This window comes from Mobula birostris, chromosome 6, assembly GCF_030028105.1.
Source record: "Mobula birostris isolate sMobBir1 chromosome 6, sMobBir1.hap1, whole genome shotgun sequence".
In the NCBI taxonomy this organism is placed as follows: domain Eukaryota; kingdom Metazoa; phylum Chordata; class Chondrichthyes; order Myliobatiformes; family Myliobatidae; genus Mobula; species Mobula birostris.
The window spans coordinates 84,239,103-84,267,028 of record NC_092375.1 but is presented as its reverse complement, the minus strand read 5'-3'; the positions used below and the strand labels follow the sequence as shown (position 1 = coordinate 84,267,028).

Below are 27,926 nucleotides of genomic sequence, written 5' to 3'. Positions count from 1 at the left end.
CAACAGCGTGGTCTCATCAATGATGATGAAACGGCGTACGGAGAGGAAGTAGAGCAGCTGGTTGAATGGTGCGAGCACAACAACTTGAGTCTCAATGTGGATGAGACCGAAGAGGTAATTAAGGACTTTAGGAAGCTGTGAGCCAGCCACTCCTCTCTGCACATACACAGCTCCTCCAAGGAGAGAGTTGTAAGCACCGAATTTTTGCAAGTGCCCTGAACAGACGATCTCACCAGGTTCATCAAAACCACCTTTTTTGTCAAGAAACCACAGCAGCATCTCCACTTCCTGAGAAAATTGAGGTGAGTGAGGCTTCCCCTACCCCACTACTTCAACCAATTTTTACAGCAGCTTCATCAAGAGGGTCCTGACCAGCTGCGTCTTCATCTGGTACAGGAATTGCAAAGCAACTGACCACAATACCCTACAAAGGATCGTAAGGACTGCTGAGAGAATGATCAGGATCTCTCTCCACCCATTAGAGATAATTATCAGGAGCACTGCGTACACTGGGCCCTTAGCATTGTAAGTGATACCTTCCATCTGTCCATCAATCTTTTTGACCCCCCCACCATCAGGCAGGAGGTATCGTAGCATTAGCACCCAGGCCATAAGACTGCTGAACTCCCTGCCACCACCCAGGTCTCATCATGCGTGAAGCGCCAGTGTTGTTTCGTTTGGCAATATACATGTGTATGGTTGACTGACAATAAGCTGCACTTGAACTTGACCTTCTTCCACAGAACAGTAATGGGAGCCACGGGTAAAAATCAAAAGGCTTTTAAAAATACTGGGTAGCAACTTCCTGCAAAGTTCTGGCAATTCCTGATATAACTGTCAAAAAGTTTGTGATCACAAAGGTTGAAGCCCCAATTTTCCTGAGAGCTTCTTGTTATTGTCTTTCTAATGTGTTCCAGCACTGGATGTGGTGAAGTTTCCCAGCATCTGGAGTATACAGTTTTGGTCTCCGTATTTAAGGAACAACATGCTTCACTGAAGCAGTGCAGGGAAAGCTTGCTTGGTTGATTCCTTCACATATGAAGATTGGTCAAGCAAGATGCGTCTATCCAGAATGAGGGGGATTTTATTGAAACATCTGATTCTGGGGGACTGGTGGAGTGGTGTTGAGAGGACCTGTTATGTTTCACTAGGATGTTTCCCTTAACAGGGGTATCTAGAACTAAGGGTATGATTTCAGACTACGGGTTCGCCCATTTAGGTTGGCAATGAGAAGGAACTCCTTCCCTCAGTGGATTGTTGATCGTTGGAGTTCTTGAAGTGAGACAGCTGTAGAGGCAGTCATTGAATGAGACCTACAAAGAGTTGAAACACAGGGAGCCAATGGGTATGGAGAAAGAGGGGGAGGGTGGAATTGAGGCCAAGACCAGATGAACCACGATCTCTGTGAATGATGGAGCAGGTTGTAGAGGCTGTTCGACTCCCACTCCTGCTTCTTGTAGTTTTACATACAATTTCAAACCTACCTGGTGAACTTATATCAGAGTCCATCTGATGCTAGTTCATCCACTCCATTTATTTCAATGAAAGGTGGTAACTTACAGGTATCTTTTTATTTAACAAATTGAATTTAAATCTATTTAATTATTTAAATGTTTTCTAGTGTTTTGAGTTGAAAGTGTAAAGCATAATCAATTATTAAGAGTTTTGAATGATGCTTTTTGACAATAGCATGGTTTTGGCAGCTGTCAGCGACTTTCTGTGGGAGAAGTGCTCAATCCTCAAGAAGGCAGTGTCCATCACTATTGACCCTCACCATCTGAGACATCCCTTTGTCTCATTACTACACTTTGGGAGGAGATACAGGAGCCTGAAGACTCACACTCGACAATTCAGGGGCCGCTTCTTCCCCTCCATCAACAGCTTTCTGAATGGTTCACGAACCTATGAAAACTACCTCATTATTCCTTTTTGGACAATTCATTTTGTAACTTATAATAATTTTATGACTTTGCACCATATCGCTGCTGCAAAACAACACAGTCCAGGTGATATACTACACATCAGTGATAATAAATTTGATTCTAAACAACCTATTTAAAAATTGTATCTCTTCCCTTCCAACAACACTCTGAAAAACTGTTTCCTCTCCCTCTTCTGTGAGTGACATTAATTTAATGCTCTCACAACGAAGAACCATCAGGAATAATTTTTTTAAATCTTATTTTCCAATTGAAGGCGCCATATTTGGTACATTTTATGGAATAGGAATTGCAGAGTTAATAACCTGAATCCACAATAGGCGATTGGCTTTGACTTGCAAAATAATTCCCATTGTTTCAGAAATTACAATTACTTTTTACACATACTCCCATCAGAGGCAGTTTAATCCATTTGGCATCAGCTATATAACTGTACGTGTGACCACAGACTCTTGTGTAACCGACCCTTTTTAATACAGGTCCTCCCTGGCTAATGAATCCCCAGCTTATGGGCAGCCCTTACAATTTTGGGAAAAGGGTAGGATGGATGGGGATGGATTTGCCAGCTGCTGCAGGGTTGCAGGAATCTTCTGTTGGCTGGAAATGGGACATTTCCACACTTTCTCTGCCCAAACTCTCCATATCCTCCCTCTGAACTTCAGCAGTCGGGGGCTAGGTGGAGTCGAGCAAGACTGGGGAGCAGCAAGCACACTCACGCTCTCACTCACTGATGGCCACTCTTCCCGCACGTGTTCACTCTCACATTACAGAAGCTTCTGTGATCCTGTCCCACGTGTTATTTTTGTTCATTTCCTTATGAACTGTTAGAGTCATGAACAGTTCTCAGGAACAGAACCCTGACATAACCTGGAGGCACTCTTTAATGTGGTATCTGAATACTTCTATAGAGCATTAAAAGCTTTTGCAACAGGGCAGTTCAAGCAGCCTCCTTAATCATGAGCGCACACCCACAGTAGGCTCTATATCATAATTATCGTAGCCCATCAGTATACAGAGTCTGAAGGCACTTGTATAAAATTTCTCTTGATGAGCTATCTACAAACTAGTGGCATGGAATAAACTGCCTGAAAGTGAGGCAGAAGTAATTCAATAACATTCAAACGTCAATTTGATATTTGGTTGGAAGGGGTAAATATTCTTGGCTACAGGAATAAAAACAGCAGAGGAAGAAAACTGACTGGCTGCCCCTTCAAAGTCCCAGCACAGGCAAGAGAGTTTGAATGACATTTGATTGCATGACTTAAAACAAGTGGATCTGCTAAAGATTTACATAATAATTTTGGGACATTATTCCCAAAGAGCAATTGATTTCACAGATTTGGCTCCATGCTACAAAAGAAGTAAGATCTACCTTTCTATCCATCTCCTTCCCCGTGGATTGCGAGTTGCCTTCCAGCCTCTCACTCCTTCTCCTTGGGCGTTTCTTCTGGACGACAAGGAAAATCACATGCTCCTTTTCCTCTGTGCATTCTTCCTCTTCTGACCGGTTCAGGATTTCCATCTCCACCTCGGTTTCAAAGAAGTCTATTGCTACAGCTTCTATTATCCCTAAAGGAACAGATGTTTAAAACAAAAGTGACATGCAGTCTGTACATGGAGGTAGGGTTTTGCCCATACTGTTCCCTCAGCACGTGGAGGAAGCGGCTTTTCTACAGACCCCATTCGATTTAACTTCCAGTGTTTCGCAATCCACAAGCTGGCTTTACACTTCATTGAGGAGCAACAAGTATGATAACTCTGGCTTCCCACAGCAACCCAGCCGGATGGCAACTGGGGCAAAATCCAGGCAAGTAGCAATATAGTCTACAATCCAGTTTACTCTTGTAAACAGGCTGCAAGTGTAAAATCTGTCTTGTAAACAGATTACAGTTCTGTTTGCAGTCCAGCCTGTAACCCAATGTGAAATCAGACCTGCAATCTGCAATCCCGTTTACAATCCAGTCTGCAATCCCAGGCAGCAACCCTGCCTGCAATTCAGTCACAGTACAACTTGCAATCCTGCCTGAATAATGCCTTAATGCTGCCTTAATCCTGCCTGCAATCCAATTTCCAATCTCACCTGTAATCCACTTAACCAAGTTGCCTTTAACACATCTCCAAAAAAATGGGGACGAATTTCTAACCCACTGGGCACCAGCTGATGGCATACGTCAGCCATCAAGTGCACGCTAACACCACATGGTACACATCACCTTATCCAGTGCAACGGTCACTCCGCCTGTTTAAATTAGGGCTCACGGCCCATTTGATGGTCCCAGCTTCCTATTTTCACGACAATCTTTGATTGCAGGCTTAAGAATGGAGAGAAAGTACTCACTCAAAATAGCAATTTCTTAATTTACTTCTTCCAAAGTTACAGGAAGGGCTTTGGGATAACTTGCCTAGATAAAGTACTCTTTGATGAAGTGGGTAACATAAAGACACAAAGGAGTCACCAGGTCTCCGAGGTGTAGATTCAATGTAGAATAAGTTCAATGTACTGAACGGCCTTATACTTTTCCAACATAGGTATCAATAACTGGCCGTGCTTCTTCTGTATCCAAAATAAAAAATGGGTGCAAGGGAGCATTAAATGGCAGCTGATAATACCTGGGACGATGTGGTGGAGCCCCTTCCTGTCAGAATAATAATGAAGCCACATCTCTCCATCGTCCCTCATTTCCACTCGAAAAGACGGTGCTCTCATTGCCTGTTAACAAGATAAAATTGGACCATTTTATTGAAAGACATTGGATTCGGCAAATGCATTCTGCAACTTGCTTTCAGCACAGTTACTTCAAATGACTTCTTTGTCACTCTGGGGTACCGCAAGTCTGTGTCTTTATTGCTGCTTTGCTGTACACTTGAACGCTTGGTGCAGAGCTCTGATGTTTTTTGCTGATGGGGGGGTGTTTGCCTTGTTGCTGCTTATACATGGGAGGGGGGAGCTGGCGGGCTTAGGGGTTCTAACTTTTGACTGTCATTCATTCTTTGGGGCACTCCTCTGTTTTCGTGGAAGTTTGTGAAGAAAAAGAATTTCAGGATGTATATTGTATACATTTTTCTGGCATTAAATGTACCTATTGAACCATTGACTTTGGACTTTAAAATCTTCTCTTTATACTTTTATTGGCTCCATTACAATTCAGTCTTGAACATTGATAATATAGCAAGTGAAATATCTCCACCCTGGTGATTACCCGAACTCTGTGAATGTACCAAATCAGCTCTAGGCAACGTTATTGCATTTGCTAGATTCTGGCAATTAAACTGAGAATGGAATTCTCACCGCTCAGATTGAACTCGGTATTGCAATGGTTCACGGTCAACCATGACCAAAGGCTGGTGTCTGGGGCAGTAGGCTGGGTGTGGTGTGGGTGACCTGCAGAGGACACACTGCGTGACTGGAGCTGAAACTTTCCAGTTCGGCAGGCTCCTGCTGGAACAAGTAATATATCTGCAAGCAAGGCAAAATGTGTAGGGCAGTGAAAAAACGGGCGAGAGAACAGAACTAATTTGATATTGGCTTTAATGAGGTAGCATGGATGCAGTAGGCTGAATGGCAACATGAGGACCAACATTCTCCATCATCCACCCAAAATAGCTGCCCCGAACAAGACTAGGACCTCTGCTTCTCTCTCCATACTGTCTGTCTGAGCGGTTTCCCCCTTTCCACAGCTAATTGAGTTTCAGTAATCCTCAGAGTTGTACATCACAGAAACATGTCCTTTGTCCACCATATCCATGCCAAATCTTTTGCCCGTTTACCCATGTTAATTCCATATTCTTCTAATCCTTGTCTGTTAAAGTGCCTCTCTAAATACCTCTTAAACATAGTAATTGTATCTAATTCCACCAATCATTCCAGAGATTGGTCATCCCTTGTGTTTCAAAACCTTATACCTCAATTCCCCTTTAGACTCTGTTATCTCAGTTTCAACCTGTGGCCTCTTGATTTTAATACTCTGTCCCTCTTTGTCAGCAGCGGCAGCTGTTAGAAGATGCAGTCCCAATCTAGGAACATGTTGTGACAGATGCTTCACGGCCCAGCAACATTCACTCTTGTGCTTTAGACCAAGAGTGAGGGGCATTTTGAAGTAGAAGCGGAAAGATCTTCCCAGTGTTCACACCAATATTAATATCTGAACAGCATTCCGAATTAAGGTTCATCTGCTCATCTATTTCATTGCTTTGTGGGAACTTTACTAGATGCAAATTGGCTGCTATATTTCTTTTAGTGGCTATTCTTAAAACATATATCAGGAGGTGCAGAAGCCTGAAGGCACACACTCAGTGATTCAGGACTAGCTTCTTCCCCTCTACCATACAATTTCTGAATGGACATTAAACCCATGAACACTACCTCATTTCTTTTTTGCACTACTTATATACATATAAAATACTAGCAACACACATCAAAGTTGCTGGTGAACGCAGCAGGCCAGGCAGCATCTGTAGGAAGAGGTACGGTCGACGTTTCGGGCCGAGACCCTTCGTCAGGTCCTGATGAAGGGTCTCAGCCCGAAACGTCGACCGTACCTCTTCCTAGAGATGCTGCTTGGCCTGCTGCGTTCACCAGCAACTTTGATGTGTGTTGCTTGAATTTCCAGCATCTGCAGAATTCTTCTTGTTTGCGATATAAAATTCTAATTCAGTTTTTATTATTAAGTATGCAATATACTGCTGCCACATGACAAGAAGTTTCACAATATATGCTGGTGATATTAAAGCTGATTCTGATTCCAATTCTGAGACTGTGTAAGACACCTTGGCTTATAAACAAAACATTGTAGAAGTATAAATATGTTTTCCTTGCTCAGAGTCAATTTACACAGCCATCAGGTCAGGCAGCAGCTATAGAGAGAGAAACAGAGTTAACATTTCAGGTTGAAGACGCTTCATCAGATGGGTCTGATTAAGGGCCTGTAACCTGAAACATTGGCTTTGTTTCTCTTCCCACAGATGCTGCCTGACCTGTTGAGTATTACCAGCATTTTTGGTTCTTGTTTCAGATTTCTAGCATCTGCGTTTTTTTAAAACTTTCTCTCAACCACAGTTTCAAATTGAAGTAATGAAAGTAAAATAGCTTGAATTATTACTAACCCAAGGGATAATACCCACAGTGCTTGTAGAAAGGTGTATTACCTGATATGACAGTGCAAGATAACTGTGAAGAGCATTTAAATTTTCAATGAATTCCATCAGCGATCCTCCCAGTGTGCGTAGCATCCTGTCATAGCCAGACACCTTACAGAAAGTGAAGAAGTATCCTCCAAAGAGTTTCAAAAGCACCTCAGTGGATAGGTCTGTGAGTAAGAATATCTGATTTAGTTTACTACATTGACTACTGCAGGAAGTTACCAGTGAATTTTCACTTTATAATTCCACTTTTGAAAAAAATTGTACTTTAACGCAGCCCAGAAAATGCAGTGGAATCTTACTGAGGGTGGCGTGGAGTGAAAGATGGTGAACTTGCTGGTGACTTTTCAGTGTCTGGGGAGGTGTAATCAGTGTGACACTGTGAGCTCATACTTATTGCCAAGAACAAGTGCTTGTCAACAGGGCAAGATCAATGAAGGAATCGACTAGCTGACATCCACCCAGACACCTACAGGTAGGTAATGGATGCATAGGTAGCTTATCGTACAGTTTAGTTCATCTGTATATCTGTAGATTGTTAATGTCCTAAACGATGAATGAAAAGCCATTGGGGTACAAGTATTTCATGCACTAAATATCAGAGGGAGTACGTATGGGTATCGAACTCTGCTTCTGTTCCATTGAATTCTGTGAAACTGAACCTCAGATGCAGAGTTTTCATAAATACATTCCCACACTACCCGTTACTGCATAGACAGAGAAGGAGTTAAGATATTGGTCAGTTCCTTCAGTAGATTGTTTGCTACTCCAAGTTCGAGTATCTGCAGTCTTGAAAGATTTTCCACACTATTGGATGATATTCTGTTAGGGCAGCATAGGAACTGAGTCTCTGAGAATGGAAGGGGAATGTGGGAACTGGGAACTGAGTAAGTTTAAAGGCAATGAGTTTGCCAGGGCACCGGTGAGTGGAAGGGGATTACTGACAAAGATCACCTGGTGAGCCAGATGCTGAACAACCATGACTTATGAATAGTGGAATATTGAAGGTGTTTTGCACTTGACATAATCAATATGTATCTGTACTGGAATCTGTACATTTTGTATTGTTTCTTACAACTTAACTTTGTAGGTAGCTCTCTGTACACCTGACATACTGCAAATTGTGTTATACTCAGCTGCACACAGCACTTTAACATACCCATTCACATAGGCACTGCGTTTCCAACGTCTCAGCAATTGTGACTTACTGAGCATGTTAGATGAAGCCTGCAGAAGACTCAGTGTGATAACGTCATCGTAAACCTGGTAGGTCATAAAGGTGTCTTGAACTTCAGCCTGTGCTCTGGGAAGAAAAAGGTTGTGAGAAAGAAGAGCTTACAGAAATGGAAAACTCTGGTGACAGCTGAAAAAACCCCCAGCAGGTTGCTCAAAACCTAGCTGGTATCTGTCCTGTATATTGCTCTTTCATCCTATACATTGTGCTTTGACTTTTATGATTGATCCTTTTGATTGAACTGAACCCTTTTTGCTGGTTCCTTTTCACAATAGAAGATAATCTGAACCAATTACTGTCTTGCATTTGGGGTGTCAATAGTTCTTTTGGTTGATTTAGTTCAATGGACAAATCCACTCGTTGGACATTGTCACAGCCCAAACTTACAGTGTTGTCACTGGATGACAGTAGCAAAATAAGCAATCATTCCACTTGACGCTGTTGTAGCACCCTGTCCCTCAACAATTCACTATCCCCACAGAACTTCACTGCTGAATTGTCCTTTGGGGATCTGTTTGTTTTAACCACCTCCCTGATGCCTGGCTCCAGAGATCAAAAGATTATTTTTAAGACAATGTCTTCTTGACAGAATAATCATTCCAAATAAAATATCCATTGTGTAGGGGCAATGTGTCTGTTCTCTACCTGCATTGTATTCTGTGTTGTGTGTTTATTACAGTAACTAGTCACATGAGTGTGGGTGTGGTAAAAGCAAAGGGAGTAAGTTATATATTCGTGCTTTGTTCATGCCAGTTTGCAGCTGGAGACTGACAGATGTCATATCTTTAGTTGGCCACTCAATTACTCTTAACTTACACTTGGGCATGCTTAAGTTTCATTGCTTCAAGATTGTATGTTTGCTAATTGCTAATAAAAGATTGAATATATATCTTCAGTTTTTAGAACAATCATTATGGGAGCCAAGGGTGCATCATTCAAGTGTATCAAATCCGTGGGGGTCACCAGCAGCAGCAATTAAATTTGGTTAGAATTGGCCATTACATATTGGTTAAAATCTGGGCAAAAAAAACACACACACTCACAGCTAGAAGCCTCAAATCCCACTTTGGATTTCAATGCAAGTTAAAATAATTTCTGCCAAGCTTTTATTTTGAAGGAAATGGCCTGAAATCTCCAGCTTGTGGAAGCCAAGGTCTCGGTGCCAGCTACATAGAGTGCTAGTCTATACTGACTGGAAGAACTTTGATTTTGGCAATAATGTGAAATGAATGAGGACAGATCACCTGACCCTTTTCCACAAGAGGCCCTATTTCCAGTAACTTCAGTCAAAATGGCTCCCATAATCAATAAAGAATAGCTTCAAAGCCTTTGACGGAATTATTAATACACACCTCAAGGCCTCCCATGTGTCTTCACCAAAGTTCTCTACTAGCAGAGATTTCAGGCAGGTATTAATGAATCCATACTGAAAGCAAAATGTTTAAACATCAGTCTATCATTGTGTTAGCTCTGTGACTACATTACAACCATATCAAGTCAAGTTTATTGTAACGTGCACAAATGAAAAGAACTTGCTTAATCACAGTCAGATAGACTCAGACAACCAGGAACATGTTATACATAGATTATAGATAAATTATATAAAACTGTAAAAATCCTGTGCAGAAACAGAGGAACAGTGCAAAACAAAAGTAGTCAGAGAAAGTCCATCATCATGCAAGAGGTGGTCCATTGTGTTGTGTTCCTGGGATGGGATTTGAGCTGTGCAGGTTGGTACAAGGACCTGATGATAATAGGAAAGTACAGTAGCTGCTCCTGTGGGGATTCAGGCTCCTGTGCCTCCTGCTGGCCACCTCCATTCTCACCCACCTGTTCTTTATCTATTACAACCTAGCTACTTGGATTGACTGTGCTCTATGACTGAACACCACACCCTGTCATGGTCCGGTCTGTGAAGTCCGCATTCCGGTTCATGGTCCGGTCCATCGATTTGTATTCCAGGTTTACCAGTTTCCCTTGTCCTGTTGTGTGCCTTAATTGAGACATATGATTCTCACTTTGGGCTGGCTATGTAAACAGCTCCTGGGTTCAGCTTCATTTGCTGGACTGTTCCCTTCCCTTCCCTTTCCTTTCCTTCTGAAGCCTTGCCTGCAACATCTGCCTGAAGCCTTGCCTGCAACCTCGCCTGCGTCCTCGCCTGTATCGCTGTCAAGTTCTGCCGCTGGAGCAAGACCGGAGCCTTCCTGTGTCTAGATAAGGAACTGTCTTTCATTGTTTTAAACTGTCTCTTTGTGTCCACACCTTTGCTAGGTAGGTCCGGTCGTTTGCCACTACCTTGAGTTGGGAACTGTCCCTGTGTCCACGCCTTCGCTAGGTAGATCTGGCCGTTTGCTGCTACCTTGAGGTGGGAACTGTTTCTGTGTCCACACCTTCGCTAGGTAGGTCCAGCCGTTTGCTGCTACCTTGAGTTGGAAACTGTTTCTGTGTCCACGCCTTCGCTAGGTAGGTCCGGCCACTTGCCGCTACCTTCAGTTGGGAACTGTCCCTGTGTCCACGCCTTTGCTAGGTAGGTCCAGCCGTTTGCCGCTACCTTGTGTTGGGAACAGTCTCGTCGTGTTCAGCATTCTGTGTAGGAGTCCTGGCCCTGTGTCCTGTTCCCAAGGAGGGGACAAGGCTCTGTGTTCTGCATTCCTATATCCCAAGACCAAGGCTCTGTGTTTTGCGTTCCTGTCTCCCAAGACCAAGGCTCTGTGTTCTGCGTTCCTGTCTCCCAATACCAAGTCTGAGCTTCGTGCCTCATCTTGTCCCTGTGCTTCGCCCAACCCAGGAGTACCTCGCCCAGCCCAGTGCTGGAAATTCCTCGTCCTGGGCTGGAGTTCCCTCATCCTGTCCAGGAGTCTCACATCTCGTCCTGTAGCCACGTCTTATCCTTGCCTAGATCCGGAGTCTGAGCCCGAGTCAAGACCCAGGTTCTGGGTCCCTGTCCAGTCTCTGGCTCGGAGTCCTTGTCCAGGTTCCAAGTTCCTAGTTTCTCCTCCAGGTCCCGCTTTCCTCGTCTAGTCCTAGCCCAGGCCCTGTATCCTAGCCTCGTCCAAGGCCTGTGTCTTGTCCAGCATCATTTCTTCCTCACTTCCCTTGCTTTCTTGACACACCTAGTCCTGTTCCTAGTACTCCCCCCCCCCCCGTATGACACACCCCTTACAGCAAGGACATGAGCCCTGCGGGTCAGTATGGGTGATCTGTCCACAGTAGTTCCTTCATTAACTGGTTCTCCACAGGGATATAGGATATATGGCACATCTTCCTGTAGTAGCTCAGGCATACAAAAAATCTAGAACTGTTTGCAACAGTAGTGAGGCCACAACTTAAGTTCTGTGTGTTGTGTTCACCACATTACAAGAAAGAGGGTGAAGAAGAGATGGAGGCCGATGTTCTCAGTGCTGGAATGTTGTAGGTGCTAGGAAAAATGGGAGAGACTGGGGTTATTGAAAGGAGACTTAACTGAAATGGTGCATGGTAATCTACGAGGGTCTAGATACAGTAAACAAGGAGAATCTATTTCCTACCACATAACCATGCCGCACAGATTTAAAGCAACTGGTCGCAGGATTTGAAGAGAAACGGGGGCGGTGACGGGCCGCACCTCAGCCTGAGAGCACCCAGTGGCCGAAACACTTGTCAGTCTACGTTTGGTCAGCAGAAGGACCCTGACGACCCAGCGCAGGAAGGTGAAAGTAACAATCTGCCGGAGTTGCGATGGAGATGGAGTTAGGCGAAGACGAGGGTGTCCCCACAAAATCATTCAGAGTCCCCCCCCCACAAATCAGAAGCTCTGGATGAACCATAAAATCAGTAATCTGCCGAGGGCCAGATCAGAAACATTCAAGTCTGTCGATCAAGAAAGTTACCGGAGGTCCAGCAATGATCTCCGGAAAGCCATGTCACGAGCGAAGTGGCACTTCTGGACCACACCTGGATCATCGAAGGATGCTCGACAGCTCAGCTGTGGCAGGGCTTGAGTACCATCACCTCTTATAAAGCTACACCAAGCGACATAGGCGACAGCAGCGCTTGGCTTCTAGATGAGATCAATGTCTTCTGTGCTCGCTTTGACCGTCAAAACTTGGAAGAACCTTTACGAACTCCCACAGCCCCCGATAATCCTGTGATTTCAGTCTCTGAGGCCGACATGCAAGCAGCCTTCAGGAGGGTGAACACATGAAAGACATCCAGCCCGGACACGGTACCTGGCCAAGTACTAAAGACCTGTGCTGATCAGCTGGCTGGAGTCTTCACTGAGATCCCTAACCTGGCGCTCCGGCAGTATGAAGTACCCACCTGCTCCAAGCAGGCTCATTTACACCAAGGCTGAAGAAGAACGTGGTGACCTGCCTGCACGACAATCGTCCAGTAGCACTTACATCCCCTGCGATGAAGTGCTTTGAGAGCTGGTGATGCAACATATCAACTCCTGCCCGAGAAGCGACTTGGATCTGCAGCAATTTGCCTACCAGCACAACAAATCTACAGCAGATGCCATCTCATTGGGTCTTCACTCAATCCTGGAACATCTGGACAGCAAAACTGCATACATCAGGATGCTCTTTATCAACTACAGCTCAGCAATCAATAACACCGTCCTCTCAAAACTAATCAATAAACTCCAAGTCCTCAGCCTCAATCCCTCCTTGTGTCTTCTGGAAATTATTTTGCACAAGTAATTCTGGCTGAGCTTGACGTGGACACCTTCCAGTTTAAGTAGACGGAACAAAACTAACCCGCCAGATCAAATCTAACTCCGGAGATAAAAAGTGACTGCAGGCGCTGGAATGAGGAAGCCGCCGAGTTTCTCCCGCTCTTCGTGTGCTGCTCCAAATCTAACGCTTGAAACGTTGGTGCAAATAGTGCAAGTAACAATAATGTAAATGTTCTGGCAACTACACACCACCGGACCCCGTTGTTTGTGAATCTACTGTTGACAGTGCAGTTTTGGACAATTTGCAACTTCCCGCTGGTTCTCTGTAGAAAACTTAATCAGATATTTAACAATGGACCACCATTATGTCCCCTCCAGCGTGCCTTCCTCATTCAGGGTCCGCTTTTATACCGATTGAAGGAGACCTGATCCAGCTCTCCTGACCTTTCACCGTTCTGTCTTAATATCCCGGCTCCTTTTTACCGCGCCGCGTGTTCCGGGCTCCAACCGGTAGTCTAAACGACATAAACCACCGTCTGCGAATACTGGAAGGTCGAGAGAACCCTAGTCGGAATCAGGGGAGGGTGGGGGCGAGAACGAGAGCGGGAATTGGAAGTTGGGACAGGTGACTTCAAGAGATGAGAGTCTGGCTACACGTACCATGTCTTCCGCTCTCCGCTGCGCTGCTGCCGCAAGAATGTGGGTGAGCAGAGTGGACGAAACGGTAAATCGCGTTCGCGCTCTTCAGACTAATAGTTCAAATTTACTCAGCCTCTCTCTCTCTCTCTTTTTCTCCGCCTTTTGCTTTTACTGTGTCCCTCTGCGCGCGTTTCCTCGCTATGGGACAACCTGCTGGAGTCAAAGTCTCCAAGGTAGGAGGAAGAGGCGTGAGGAAGGCGCCGGCCTTGTGCGTTTACTACTGCGTATATCGCCCATTCAAAGTGTCTTTAAACCGGGGACGGATCCACCACCCTTTCTCTGTTGGTGAAACTGCCGCAGAGCAGAAATTCCGGAGCCCCTCCTGCTCCTCGCGAACGGCCAGTCCTTGCCAAAACCTTCAAACTTACCGGACCACACGGCACGAATACGGTGAGGTAGGGGTAGAATGCAGAGTTTGCTTGCGGTAATTTGTACTAAAAATAATTCGAACATTATAATTAAATTAATATAATTAAACAATTATATTAATAATTAAGTTAATAGTACAATTGAAGCGATATTATAATGAAAATATTATTTAAATTAAGGCAAAATTATAATTAAGTTATATCATAATTAAAACAATTACAGTGAAAATCTAGCCATCAAATAATACCACACGCTGTAAAGTAGTTTAACCAATATTACGATGAAGTACTACAGAAATAGCTAAAGCGCCACGATCAAGTAACAAGTTCATACTTCAATTACCTTCCAACCTGAAGCATCATCTGCTTCTTCCTCCCAGACCTGCTGAATACATCCAGAATTTTCTGTTTTTGTTTCAGATTTCTAGCATGTGTTTTTAAAAAAATTATTTTGCTTCTTGACCAATTGTGATAATGTCGTTACGTGCCTCCAGTAGACAATACAGTACTAGGGTTAGAGAGGCTGCCGGAAAATGACATCCAACAATGCTGTAAGTAGCTGTTGTCCAATATTAGCCATTACACAGCAAAATGGAATACAGCTCATAATCACACTTGTACAAACAAGTGTTTTAATGCAATTTAACTTCACATATTATTAACAGCACAATCATTACAATGCTGAGGTATCTCCATCCAACACTACCATAATGATGTGTAATGTTACAGTTAAATAGTATCGAAATTAGATAATGATAAATGAAGTATAACATGGCACAGTCATACAAAGCTAGATTTAAACAATGCTATAATCATTTATTACAAAAGTTGAAAAGTTGGAAAAGAGCTGTATTTTGCTTAGAAACAATCCCTCACCATATTTTTGATAGTAAGGTTATCCAAGGATTTATTGGTAAGATCTATGACTGACACCCATTTAAAATAGATCCATTCCCCAGCATTTAAAAGAGACTTATGGAAGGCTTTGGACTTTATTTTCCTGTTTTAATATGAATAATTAAAGACTGTAACCCCTCCCCCCAAGTGAAGGAACACACTTGCTGAAGCAACACACAAAAAAGAGTTGTAGGAACTTAGTGGGTCAGGCAGTATCTATAGAGGGGAATCACAGTCAAAATTTAGGCCCAAGAACTTTCGTCGAATCTGGAAGCAGAATTAACCGGTGGGTGAGGGTGAAGAGCAGGAGCTGGTGGGTGATAGGTAGGTGAATGCAGGTGAGAGGGGGAAGGTAGGTGGAGAAGGAGGGAAGTGGGAATGGTGTGAGAAGCTGGGAGGCAGTAGGGAGAAGGGGTAATGGGCTGAACGAGATGGAATCTGACAGGAGTGGACAGGAACCAGATAATAAATGGAAGAACGTGGGGAACAGGAGAATCAGTATCAGAATCAGGTTTAATATTTCTGACATACTGTATAATGTGAGCTCTGTTGTGGCAGCAGTACAGTACAATACGTAATAATAAAAACTATAAATTCCAGCAAAAATTATAGGTATATAAATAAATTAAATAAGTAGCGCAAAAAGAGAGAAAGATTAATGAGTTAGGGTTCATGGGTTGATTGTCAATTCAGGAATCTAATGACAGACAAGAAGAAACTGTCCTTAAAACATTGAATGTGTGTCTGTATTTCATCCCTGATGGTAGTAATGAGAAGAGTACATGGCATGGGTGATGAGGGCCCTTAACGATGGATACAGCCTTTCTGAGGCATTGCCTTTTAAAAATGTCCTGGATGCTGGGGAGGCCAGTGCCCATGATGGAGCTGGATGAGTTTTCAACCCTCTGCAGCTTTTGCCGGTCCTGTGCAGTGGCCCCTCCATACCAGATGGTGCTGCGGCCAGTTAGAATCATCCACATTGTACTTCTGTAGAAATTCTTTGGTGACAAACCAAATCTTCATCACAGTAGGCATGAGTGCAAGAGGGGTATCGTCACTGAGGCAGTCACCCTGCTTTTCTTGGATGCTGGTATGATTGGCGGCCTTTTGAAGCAGATGGGGACCTTTGACTGCAGCAGTGAGAGATTGAAGATGTCCTTAAACACTCCCGCCAGTTGGTTGACACAAGTTTTTTGTGACCCACACCCCTGGGACATAACAACTTGCAAGGGTTCATCCTCTTGAAAGATGTTCTGACGTCGGCCTCTGAGGCGGAGATTACAGGGTCAGTAGATGCTGCAGGGATTCACGCAGATGTAGTTTTATTCTCCCTTTCAAGTCATTGAGTGTATTTAAGGCAGAGATAGATAGGTTCTAAAGGGTATGGAGTGAAGGCAGGGGAGTGGGAATGATTGCAAGAATTGGATCAGCCCATGGTTGAATGACAGAGCAGACTTGATGGGTCGAATGGCCTACTTCTGCTCCTCTATCTTATGGCCTTTCAGAGCATGCATAAAAGGTGTTGAGTTTATTAGGGAGTGAATGGTCAGTAGGCAAGAGGGAAGAAGGAGCGTGTGATGGACAGGTCATGAGGGCAGGGGAGGGGAAAGAGAAGGGGTGAAGGACCCAAAGGAATAAGTGAAAACAAATGCGGTGGAGGATAGAGAGGCCACGGTGGTGTTCCTCTAATTTGTGTCTAGCCTCAACTTGGCAGTAGAGGAGGCTGTGGACAGACTTGGTGTTGTGGGAATGGGAAGTGGAATTAAAATGGCTGGCCATTGGGAGATTGTTAGGGTGAACGGAGAGAAGATACTCGATGAACTTGTTCCACACTGTGTCAGTCTCACTGATGTAGAGGAGGCAGCACCAGGAGCACTGGTTATAATAAATGGCACCAATGGATTCACGTTTGAAGTTATGGGTCACCTGGAAGAACTGCTTAGGGCGATGGGAGAGGAATTGAAGGGGCAGATGTCACACTTACCACTGATATTGGGAAAAGTGTCAGGATGGGGAACAGTGGAGAGGGACAAGTGAGTTTTGAAGGCAGCGATCCCTGTGGAAAGTGGTCAGAGGAGGGTAGGAGAAGATGTGCCTGGTGGCGGGATTCTGTTGGTGATGGCAGGAGTTGCAGAGAATGACGTGCTGGGGCGACCCCCCCCCCCCATGCCTCTGCATCCAACTCCACTCAACCAGTTCCTCTCTATCGTCACCCTCCTCTGTCTGGCAGAACAGGTTCTCACTCTTCACAACTTCTCATTCAGCTCCTCTCACCTTCTCCAGCCCAAAGCTGTAGCCATAAGCACTTGCGTTGGTCCCAGCCCTACCTCCCTTTTCACTGGCTATGGGAAACAGCCCGTGTAGCAAGCTGTTACTGGTAACAGTCCCCAACTACACTGCATTGGTGCTGTTTCCTGCACCCATGCTGACCTTGGCAATTTCATCATATTCGCCTCCAACTTCCAACCTGCCCTCAAATTTACTTAGTCCATTTTGACACTTCTTTTGCCTTTCTTGATCTCTATGTCTACATTTCCAGCACTTTGTGTATTTTGGTCCAGATTTCCAGCATCTGCAGAATCTCTTGAGTGCGAACAGCCTTGCAGAAGGTTTTGCTTAGCCACACTCTGTGGAATGGTTTTCTTATTGAGTGATGTGCTGCCACCATGTGGTGAAAGTGTGGCATTGCTATTCCCCCAGCAGTGTGTTATAGCAAAAATTACTGCCGCAGAAACTCTGCAAGTCAAGCAGCATATGTGAACGCAAAAGGGTAGAAGATGTTTTGGACAAAGACCCAGCATCAGTGCTGTTTGCATTAATGCAAGTTAAGAAATGCAACAACTGAATTATGCACAGAAAGACTCCAAAAACAACAATGATTGGATAAACACCAGAGATTCTACAGACGCTGGAAATCCAGCACAACACACACACAAGATGCTGGAAGAACTCAGCAGGTTAGACAGCGTCTTTGGATATGAATAAATAGCTGATGTTTCGGGCCGAGCTGAGCTCCTTCATCACTAGAATTCAGAAGAATGGAGGGAAAGGGACCTCTTTCAAACCTATCTAATGTTCAAAGAGCTGGATAGAGTGGATGTGGAGAGGATGTTTCCTCTGCTAGGGGAGTCTAAAACCAGAGGACACAGCCTCATAATAGAGAGGTGTCCATTTAGAATGGAGGTGAGGAGGAAGGAAGTTATTTAGTCAGACAGCTGTGGAGGCCACGTCATTGGGACAGACGTTGATTAGTCAGGGCATGAATGGATACGGGGAGAAGGCAGGAGACTGGGCCTGAGAGGGAAATGGATCAGCCATGATGAAATGGCAGAGCAGACTCGATGAATAAAATGATCTAATTCTGCTCCTATATCTTATGGTCCTATCAGGACTGAAAAGGACGCGGGGAAGAAGCCAAATAAGAAGTCAGCAGGTCGGGCAGCATCAGTCAGAAACGATGAGTCGACGTTTCGGGCCGGAACCCTTTGTCAGGACTGAAGAATGAAAGATGGGGAAGGATTTGAAGAATGCTTATAGTTGAAAGACCAGTAATTTGAAAGACAAAGGGGTGGGGGAGGGGAAGCATTGACCTTGAAAACAATGGGTAGTAGAAGAAGGAGGCGGAACCATGAGGGAGCTGGGGGAGGGGTAGAGTGAAATAGGGATAGAAGAAGGGAGGGGGAGGGAATTACTGGAAGTTGGAGAATTCTATGGTCATACCAAGGGGCTGGAGATTACCTAGACGGTATATGAGGTATTGCTGCTCCAATCTGAGTTTAGCCTCATCATGGCAGTAGAGGAGGCCATGTATGGACATACCTGAATGGGAATGGGACGCAGAGTTGAAGTGGGTGGCTACCGGGAGATCCTGTCTCTTGTGGCGAACGGAGTGGAGGTGCTCGACGAAGTGGTCCCCCAATCTGCGTCGGGTTTCACCGATGTAGAGGAGGCCGCACTGGGAGCACCGGATGCAATAGGTGACCCCAACAGACTCACAAGTGAAGTGTTGTCTCACCTGGAAGGACTGTTTGGGGCCCTGAATGGTTGCAAGAGATGAGGTGTAGGAACAGGTGTAGCATTTACGCTTACAGAGATAAGTGCCGGGTGGGAGATCAGTGGGGAGGGACGTGTGGATTAGGGAGTCACGGAGGGACCGATCGCTGCGGAAAGCGGAGAGGGGTGGAGAGGGAAAGATGTGCTTAGTGGTGGGGTCCTGTTGAAGGTGGCAGAAGTTGCGGAGGATAATGTGCTGGATCCGGAGGCTGGTGGGGTGGTAGGTAAGGACAAGGGGAACTATGACGTCAATGCTTCCCCTCCCCCACCCCTTTGTTTTTCAAATTACTGGTCTATCAACTATAAGCATTCTTCAAATCCTTCCCCATCTTTCATTCTTCAGTCCTGACGAAGGGTTCCAGCCCGAAACGTCGACTCATCATTTCTGACTGATGCTGCCCGACCTGCTGAGTTCATCCAGCGTACTGAAAGTGTTGCTTTGATCTTTTACAGTATCTGCAGATCATTTTGTGTAGCCAAATAAGAAGGCCGGGGGAGGGGAAGGCATACCTGTTAGAAGGTGATAGATGAAGCCAGGTAGGTGGGGGAGGGAGGATGAAGTTAAGAAGCTGGGAGGACATGGGTGGAATAGGTAAAGGGCTGAAAAAAGAGGAATAGGCAGCTTGTTCCACACTCTCACCACCCTCTGGGTGAAAATGTTCCTCTTCAGGTTCCCCTTAAATATTTCTCCTTTTTACCCCCTATCCTATGACCTCTAGAGTCTCACAATCTCAGCGGAAAAAACCTGCTTATATTTATTCTATCTATACCCCTCATAATTTTGTGCACCCCTATCAAATCTCCCCTCATTTTTCAGGTTCCAGGGGACTGGAAAATTGCAAATGTCACTCCTCTTTACGAAAAGAGGGAGGCAGCAAAGAGGAAATTATAGGCCAGCTAGCCTGATCTCAGAGTTGGGAAGATGTTGGAGTCAATTGTTAAGGACGAGGTGATGGAGTACTTGCTGACACAGGACAGTGTAGGACAAAGTCAGCATGGTTTCCTCGAGGGAGAATCTTACTGATGAACCTGTTGGAGTTCTTTGAGAAGTAGGATAGATAAAGGGGATGCAGTGGATGTTATATATTTGGATGTTCAGAAGGCCTTTGACAAGGTGCCACGTGCGGCTGCTTACCAAGTTAAGAGCCCATGGTATTAGAGGAAAGTTATTAGCATGGTTAGAGCATTGGCTGATTGGTAGGAGGCAGCGAGGATCCCTTTCTGGTGGGCTGTCAGTGACTAGTGGTGTACCACAGGGATCAGTGTTGGGTCCGTTTCTCTGTATGCTGTATATCAATGATCTAGATGATGGAATAGGTGGCTTTGTTGCCATGTTTGCGGATGATATGAAGATTGGTGGAGGGGCAGATAGTGTTGAGGAAACAGGAAGGCTGCAGAAGGACTTAGGAGAATGGGCTAGAAAGTGGCAAATGAAATACAATATTGAAAAATACATAGTCATGCACTTGGGTAAAAGAAATAAATGTGTAGACTATTTTCTAAATGGAGGAAAATCCAAAAATCTGAGATGCAAAGGGACTTGGGAGTCCTTGTGCAGAACACCCTAAAGGCTAACTTGCAAGTTGAGGTGGTGGTGAGGAAGGCAATTGCAAGGTTAGCATTAATTTCAAGAGGTCTAGAATATAAGAGCCATGATGTGATACAGAAGGCATTGGTGAGGCCTGACCTTAAGTATTCTGAACAGTTTTGGGTTCTTTATCTAAGAAAATCTGTGCTGGATTTGGAGACAGTTCAGAGGAGGTTCACAAAGATGATTTTGGGAATGAAAGGGTTATCATATGAGGAACGTTTGATGGCTCTGAGCCTGTACTTGCTGGAATTTAGAAGGATGCGGGGGGATCCTATTGAAACCTTTTGAATGTTGAAAGGCCTAGACAGAGTAGATGTGGAAAGATTGTTTCCTTTCCTGGGGGAGTCTGGAACAAGAGGGCACAGCCTCAAGATAAAGGGGCATCCATTTAAAACAGAGATGTGGAAAAATTTCTTTAGCCAGACTGTGGTGCATTTGTGGAATTTGTTACCACAGCGAGCAGAGGAGGCCAGGTTGTTGGGTATACTTAAGGCAGAAATCGATAGGTTCTTGATTGGACATGGCATCAAAGGTTATGGGGAAAAGGCCGGAAAGTGAGGCTGAGGAGGGAGAAAAAGGATCAGCCATGACTGAATGGCGGAGCAGACTCGATAGGCCAAATGGCCTAATTTGGCTCCTATGTCTTATGGTCTTATGATCTCATTTTCAATGCTCCAGGGAATAAAGTCCGAACCTATTCAACCTTTCCCTATAACTCAGGTCCTCAAGTCCCAGCAACATCCTTGTAAATTTTCTCCGGGTCACCAGGTGGAACATCTAACCTTGCAGTTCTGCTCAAGACTGGAGTATCAGCCTAAACCCTCCGTGTTGCTGAAATAGGACTTCACTCTTGATATAATTCAAATAAATCCTCAATAAATAAATAACTAATAGGAAACTGTGAGCAACAGAGACACATAATTTAGTGAAGTCTGTCTGCCACATCAGTCTTCCCAATTCGTAATTAAGGGATCACTACATCACTGATTGGGAAGGATCATTGTTACAGGATGAGGCTTTGGCATTTAAACAAAAGAGCCCTCTAACCAACAACCTGGTTTCATCGGGTACTCGCATGTCATTTCTGCCATGTCAGGATCAGAAGTATTGACACCATTGAAATAAAAGTCTGAGTCTAGAGGCAGTTTTTGAGTATACAAATAGTAAATATAACTTGAATATTGTTGGATTGTTGAAATATTTATGGGGATCTCTACAATACTGCCAACAAAAGACCGACCTCTTGAGATAGTAATGAGGTATGCCCTGTCAGGGAGAATTGCCTCTGGCAGGGAGCTCGGGACTTGTGTTTTTTGCTATATTCCACTGAATGTCCTGAAGCTTTGTGTGTATGATATCCTGAATTACAATGATAACAACAGTGTGGGGCAGCCGGGTAGCGAAGCAGTCAATGTATTGCTGCTACAGTGCATCGAACTGGGTTCAATTCCACCGCTGTTTGTAAGGGGGCTGTACTTTCTCCCTGTGTCTATCTGGGTTTCCTCCAGAAGCTCCAATCTCCTCCCACATTCCAAAGACACACCAGTTAGTAGGATAGTTATAATTGGTCACACGGCTGGAAGTGGCCTGCACAGAATCATTGGACCAGAATGGCTCATTGCTGTGCGCTGGAAGGGCCTGTCACCGCACTGTATCTCCAAATAATAACAGAAGTCTTTGGAAAGGAAGCAGATACATTTATGTAAGGCTTGGAATATTCCAAAGGACCTTGCAGTCACAGATTACCTTAGAAGCGTTAGAATGTAGCAAGGGTAGCAGACAATGTGGAAACAGCAAAGTTCTCACAAACAGCATTGAGGTAACTTGATAACCTTCCCTTAGTGGCTCCTGAAGGAGCTCTCCTAGTCAGAATACTGGAGGAATTCACTTGTTCCTCCTACGTCTTAGGCTCCTTTACGTCTTCTATGAGAATAGATATGGTCTCGGACCACATGGCACTCCCTCAGTACCAAAATAATGTAATCCTGCTGTTTGCAATCACCTAGAGAATCAGAATCACAATCAGATTTAATATCACCGGCAAATGTCATGACATTGTTAAATTTGTGGCAGCAGTACAATACAATACATGATAAAAGAGAGGGAAAGAACTGTGAACTACATTAAGTATATACTGTATACAAAACAGTTAAGTAAGTAGTGCAAAAATAGGAAATAACAAAGTAGTGTTCATGGGTTCAATGTCCGTTCAGAAATTGGATGGCAGAGGGGAAGAAGCTGATCCTGAATCATTGAAGTGTGTGCCTTCAGACTTCTGTGCTTCCTTCCTGGTGATAGCAATGAGAAGAGGGCACGTCCTGGGGGTGGGGGTTCTTAATGATGGAAGTCGCTTTTCTGAGGCATCGCTCCTTGAAGATATCCTGGATACTACAGAGGCTAGTGCCCCTTATGGAGTTGAGTAATTTTACAACTCTGCAGCTTATTTCGATCCTGTGCTGTAGCCCCTCCCACCCCCCCCACCCCCCAATACCAGGCGGAGATGCAGTCAGTTAGAATGCTCACCTCGTACACCTGTAGAGAAATTTGTGAGTATTTTTGGTGACATGCCAAACCTTCTCAAGCTCATAATGAAATATAGCCACTGTCTTGCCTTCTTTACAGCTGCATCGATATGTTCGGTCCAGGTTAGGTCCTCAGAGATATTGACACCCTGGAACTTGAATTTTCTCACTCTTTCCATTTCTGATCCCTCTATGAGGATTGGTGTGTGTTCCCTCATCTAACCTTTTCTGAAGACCACACTCATTTCTTTGATCCTACTGACATTGAGTACAAGCAACACACATCAAAGTTGCTGGTGAACGCAGCAGGCCAGGCAACATCTCTAGGAAGAGGTACAGTCGACTTTTCGGGCCGAGACCCTTCGTCAGGACTGGCAACTGTACCTCTTCCTAGAGATGCTGCCTGGCCTGCTGCGTTCACCAGCAATTTTGATGGCTGCTGCTTGAATTTCCAGCATCTGCAGAATTCCTGGTCTTTACGACATTGAGTGCAAGGTTGTTCCTGCGACACCACTCAACTATATCTCACCCCTGTACGGCCACTCATCACCACCTGAGATTTTGCCAGCAATGGTTGTATCATCATCAAATTTATAGATGGCATTTGAAATGTGCATAGCCACACAGTCGTAGGTGTAGAGAGAGTGGAGTAGTGGGCTAAGCAGGCATCCCTGAGGTAGCCCGTGTTGATTATCAGAGAGGTGGAGATACTATTTCCAATCTGCACAGATTGTGGTTTTCTGGTTAGGAAATCAAGGATCCGGTTGCAGAGGGAGATACAGAGGCCTAGGTGCTGGAGCTTTTCGATCAGAACTGTAGGAATGGTGGTAATAAATGCTGAGCTGTTGACAATAAACAGCATCCTGGCATCGGTATTTGTATTGTACAGGTGATCTGAGGTCGTGTGGAGAGCCAATGAGATCGCGTTCGTCACAGACCTATTGTGGCGATTGGCAAACTGCAGTGGGTCCAGGTCCTTGCTTAGGCAGGAGTTGATTCTGGCCGTGACCAACCTCTCAAAGCACTTCATCACTGTAGATGAGTGCTACTGGACAACAGTCATTAAGCAGCTCACCCTGCTCTTCTTGGGCACCAGTAAAATTGTTACCTTTTGAACCATGTGGGAACTTCCGACTGTAGCAATGAGAGATTGAAAATGGCTTTGAACACGCCAACCAGTTAGTTGGCACAGGTTTTCAGAGCCCTATCTGGTACTCCATCTGGGACAGTCGCCTTGTGAGGGCTCAGCCTCTTGAAAGATAGTCTGATGTCGGAACGTGATTAGTCTGCTGGACAGGACTCATGGCTGGTGTTAATCACTCTGGCTGAGCCACGTTTATTGGGTGTGGAACGGGACAGAGTACAGATTTACCAGAATAATACCGGGATTTTATTGGTTGGTTTTATAGTGTGAAAGAAATTGGAAGGATACTGCGAGTGAAGTGTTTGAGGGGAACGAGTGGGGGATACTGTGCGAGCGACACACCAAACTGGGCTACACCACTCAAGGGTCATGTTGCTTCTTCAGACAAGGTGAGGGGAGGTCTGGCAATCTGCTGAGAATTTATTGAGATGGTGCTCCCATATTATGCAATGCACGGTGTGCCTGTGATGCTGATGCAAATCAGTTTTCATTGCACAGTTCCCCAATTGGAACAGTTGATGATGTCATCACTATTTACATGAAAGGCTGGTTATACGTGAGGATCTGAGGAACTGTGGACAATGCAGTTGAAGTTTGAGGAAAGAAATCCCCATTACCGTCTGCCTTTTCCCTGGGCTCCGGTTCTCAAGCCACCCTGGTGCCAGATTCAGGACTTATACACTCAGGCCTATAGAACAGCCATTATAGTGACCAAAGACTAGGCAATGCCAGGCTTGGAACATATGCAATGCCAGGGTTGTTGGTCACAAACCACATGCAATACTAGGCCTGGGCACAAGGGACCAGCTTGGGAAATACTCTAGGCAGGTCAGTCTAGCTTCTTATCGGCGGAACTACCTGTGGCAGAGCTATGGACTCCAGAGTTTACCATTGAGAGTTCAGATCGGGTAATTAGCAGAAATGGTATTTTCTTTACCCTGTTATACTGAGTTTTTGTCATTTTGTACAATGTCCAGGGATCCAGCAGGTAGCTACAGCCTGGATTAGTTTGTGACCCTGTTCACAGCCTCCCACCCAAAATAATTTCTGGCCACCTCCACCTACCCCAATGCATAATCTGTCCGTTATTGCAGGAAGACAATGCCAGGTACTTGAATCAGGTGTGTTGAAAACAACGATACTCAGTGATGGGATGGCTGCAGTTAGGGAGATTATTGAGGAACAAAGATAGGTAACTGGAGTTGAGATACAGGAAAATAAGATCTAGTTCAATGCAGAGGAGACTCAAAGGGCTACAGCTGTTCTCAGGTTATTTCATTAGATGGCAGATAATGTTTAACACCAGGAAACGGGCAGGGGTTTGAATGGTTTCTGTTGTAGCTGCACACATAATACTCTGTGTAACACAATGCCACGTATAGGCCAAATGTGAGACAGTCTGAGATATCCGAACAATCTCATCCTTTGATGCCTTTGTGGATATTGTTTAAACTCAGGAGTACTAGAACAGTGGCCCAACCATCAGGGAACGTCCTACCCAACCTCATTACATCAACCAGTTAAAGTGCTGCTGGAGGAGCAGAGAGCAAGTGCAAGCAGTCAGTCATGGAGATGCTCTTGTGGTAGGACAGCACCCTCTTGCCTTGGTTGGCAAAGTGCATGGAGATATCCACACCTGCTTTGCATCAGCTCTTTGCCATTTCCAGTCCACCGTTCAATAAGAACATCTAGCATAAAGGGCAGATAGCCACTGGCTTAATGCACATCAAAAAGATAACCATTCCAATAACATAACACACAATAGGGTTCACCTGGAATCTTGCCTACAACATACAACCTCCTAACCCCAAGCTGAGAATGCTATCATGTTTCTTTAGAGTGGTGGAGCCTGAGCGGAGATTTGATTGAAGCTTATAAAATTGTATGAGGCATAGACAACCAGTCTCTTTCTCCCAGGAGTGAAATGTCCAATAGCAGGTGGTCTGCATTTAAGTTGAGAGGGGACATATAATATAACAAAAAATAGTGGGAAGCTAGAAGATTGAAAAAAAAAAACAACAGAAAGCAACTAAAAAGCAATAAGGAGAGGTAAGATGAAATATGAAGGTAAACAGACAATAATATAAAAGAGGATGCCAAAAGTTTTTCAGGTATATAGAGAGTAAAAGAGAGGTGAGAGTAGATATCGGACCACTAGGAAATGATGCTGGAGAGGTAGTAACAGGGGAGGGCAAAGAAATAGCAGGTGAACTGAATAAGTATTTTGTGTCGGTCTTCACTGTGGAAAACACTAGCAGTATGCCTGAAATTCAAGAGCGTCAGGGGTCAGAGGTGAGCATAGTCACTATTCCTAAGGAGAAGCTTGGGGTGCTGAAAGGTCTGAAAGTAGATAAGTTACCTGAGCCCCAGATGAACTACACTCTAGAGTTCTGATAGAGGTGGTTGCAGAGACTGTGGAGGCATTAGTAATGATCTTTCAAGAGTCAAAAGATTCTGGAATGGTTCCGGTGGACTGGAAAACTGTAAATGTCATTCCACTCTTTAAGAAGGGAGGGAGGCAAAAAACACAAATTTATAGGCCAGTTAGTTTGACTTCAGTGGTTGGGAAGATGCTGGAACCATTGTTAAGGCTGAGGTTTCTGGGTACTTCGAGGCACATGATAAAATAGGCCAAAGTCAGCATGGTTTCTTTAAAGGGAAATTTTGCTTGACAAATCTGTTGAGTAAAATAACAAGCAGGATAAACAAAGGAGTGTCAGTTGATGTTGTGTACTCAGATTTTCAGAAGGTCTTTGACAAGGAGCTGTACGTAAGTCTGCTAAACAAGATAAGAACCCATGGTCTTACATGAAAGATACTGGCATGGACAGAAGATTGGCTGACTGACAGAGGGGAAACAATGGGAATAAAGGGAGCCTTTTCTGGTTGGCTGCTGCTGACTAGTGGTGTTCGGACTGCTCCTTATCATGTTATATGTCAATGATTTGATTGCTGGAACTGATGATTTTGTGGTAAGTTTCTGGATCATACAAATATAGGTAGAGGGCCAGGTAGTGTTGAGGAGTGCAGAAAGGGTTAGACAGATTAAGAGAATGGGCAAAGAAGTGGCAGATGAAATACAGTGCAGGGAAGTGTATGGTCATGCATTTCGCTAGAAGGAATAAATGTGTAGACTATTTTCTAATTGGGGAGAAAATTCAGAAATCAGAGGTGCAAAAGGACTTGAGACTCCTTGTGCAGAATTCCCTAAAGGTTAACTTGCAGGCTGAGTCAGTAGTAAGGAAAGCAAATGCAGTGTTTGCCTTCATTTCAAGATGACTAGAATATTTAAGCAAGGAATTAGTGCGGAGGCTTTATAACACATTGATTTGACTGCACTTGGAGCATTGTGCGCAATTTTGGGCCCCTTCTCTGGGAAAGAATGTGCTGGCATTTAAGAATATACAGAAGAGATTCTCAAGAATGATCCTGGGAATGAAAGGGTAAATGCATGAACAGTATTTAATAGATCTGTGCCTGTCCTCAATGGAGTTTAAGAGAATGAGGGGAATCTCACTGAAACCTGTCGAATATTGAAAGGCCTAGACAGAATGGACATGGGGAGGATCCTTCCTATAGTGGGAGAGTCTCAAAAACCAGAGGACACGGCCTTAGAATATATGGACGTCCCCCTAGAACATAGATTTTCTTTAGCATTTCTTTAGCCAGAAGGTGGTAAATT

At 44.6% G+C, this 27,926-nt stretch overlaps 1 protein-coding gene across 1 annotated transcript in view; it reads right to left on the bottom strand.

Moving 5' to 3' along the window:
* The window catches only part of LOC140198701 (guanylate cyclase soluble subunit beta-2-like), a 54,973-nt gene extending 39,004 nt beyond the window's left edge, over positions 1-15,969 (bottom strand). The window contains exons 1-7 of the mRNA XM_072259718.1: positions 15,880-15,969; positions 14,038-14,103; positions 9,666-9,739; positions 8,288-8,382; positions 7,086-7,246; positions 4,551-4,650; positions 3,313-3,509 (exon numbers count right to left, since the gene is read on the bottom strand). Of these exons, the coding sequence (XP_072115819.1) occupies positions 3,313-3,509; positions 4,551-4,650; positions 7,086-7,246; positions 8,288-8,382; positions 9,666-9,739; positions 14,038-14,103; positions 15,880-15,969 (783 nt within the window). The remainder of the gene's footprint in view (positions 1-3,312; positions 3,510-4,550; positions 4,651-7,085; positions 7,247-8,287; positions 8,383-9,665; positions 9,740-14,037; positions 14,104-15,879) is intronic.
* Between the last annotated feature and the right edge of the window lie 11,957 nt (positions 15,970-27,926).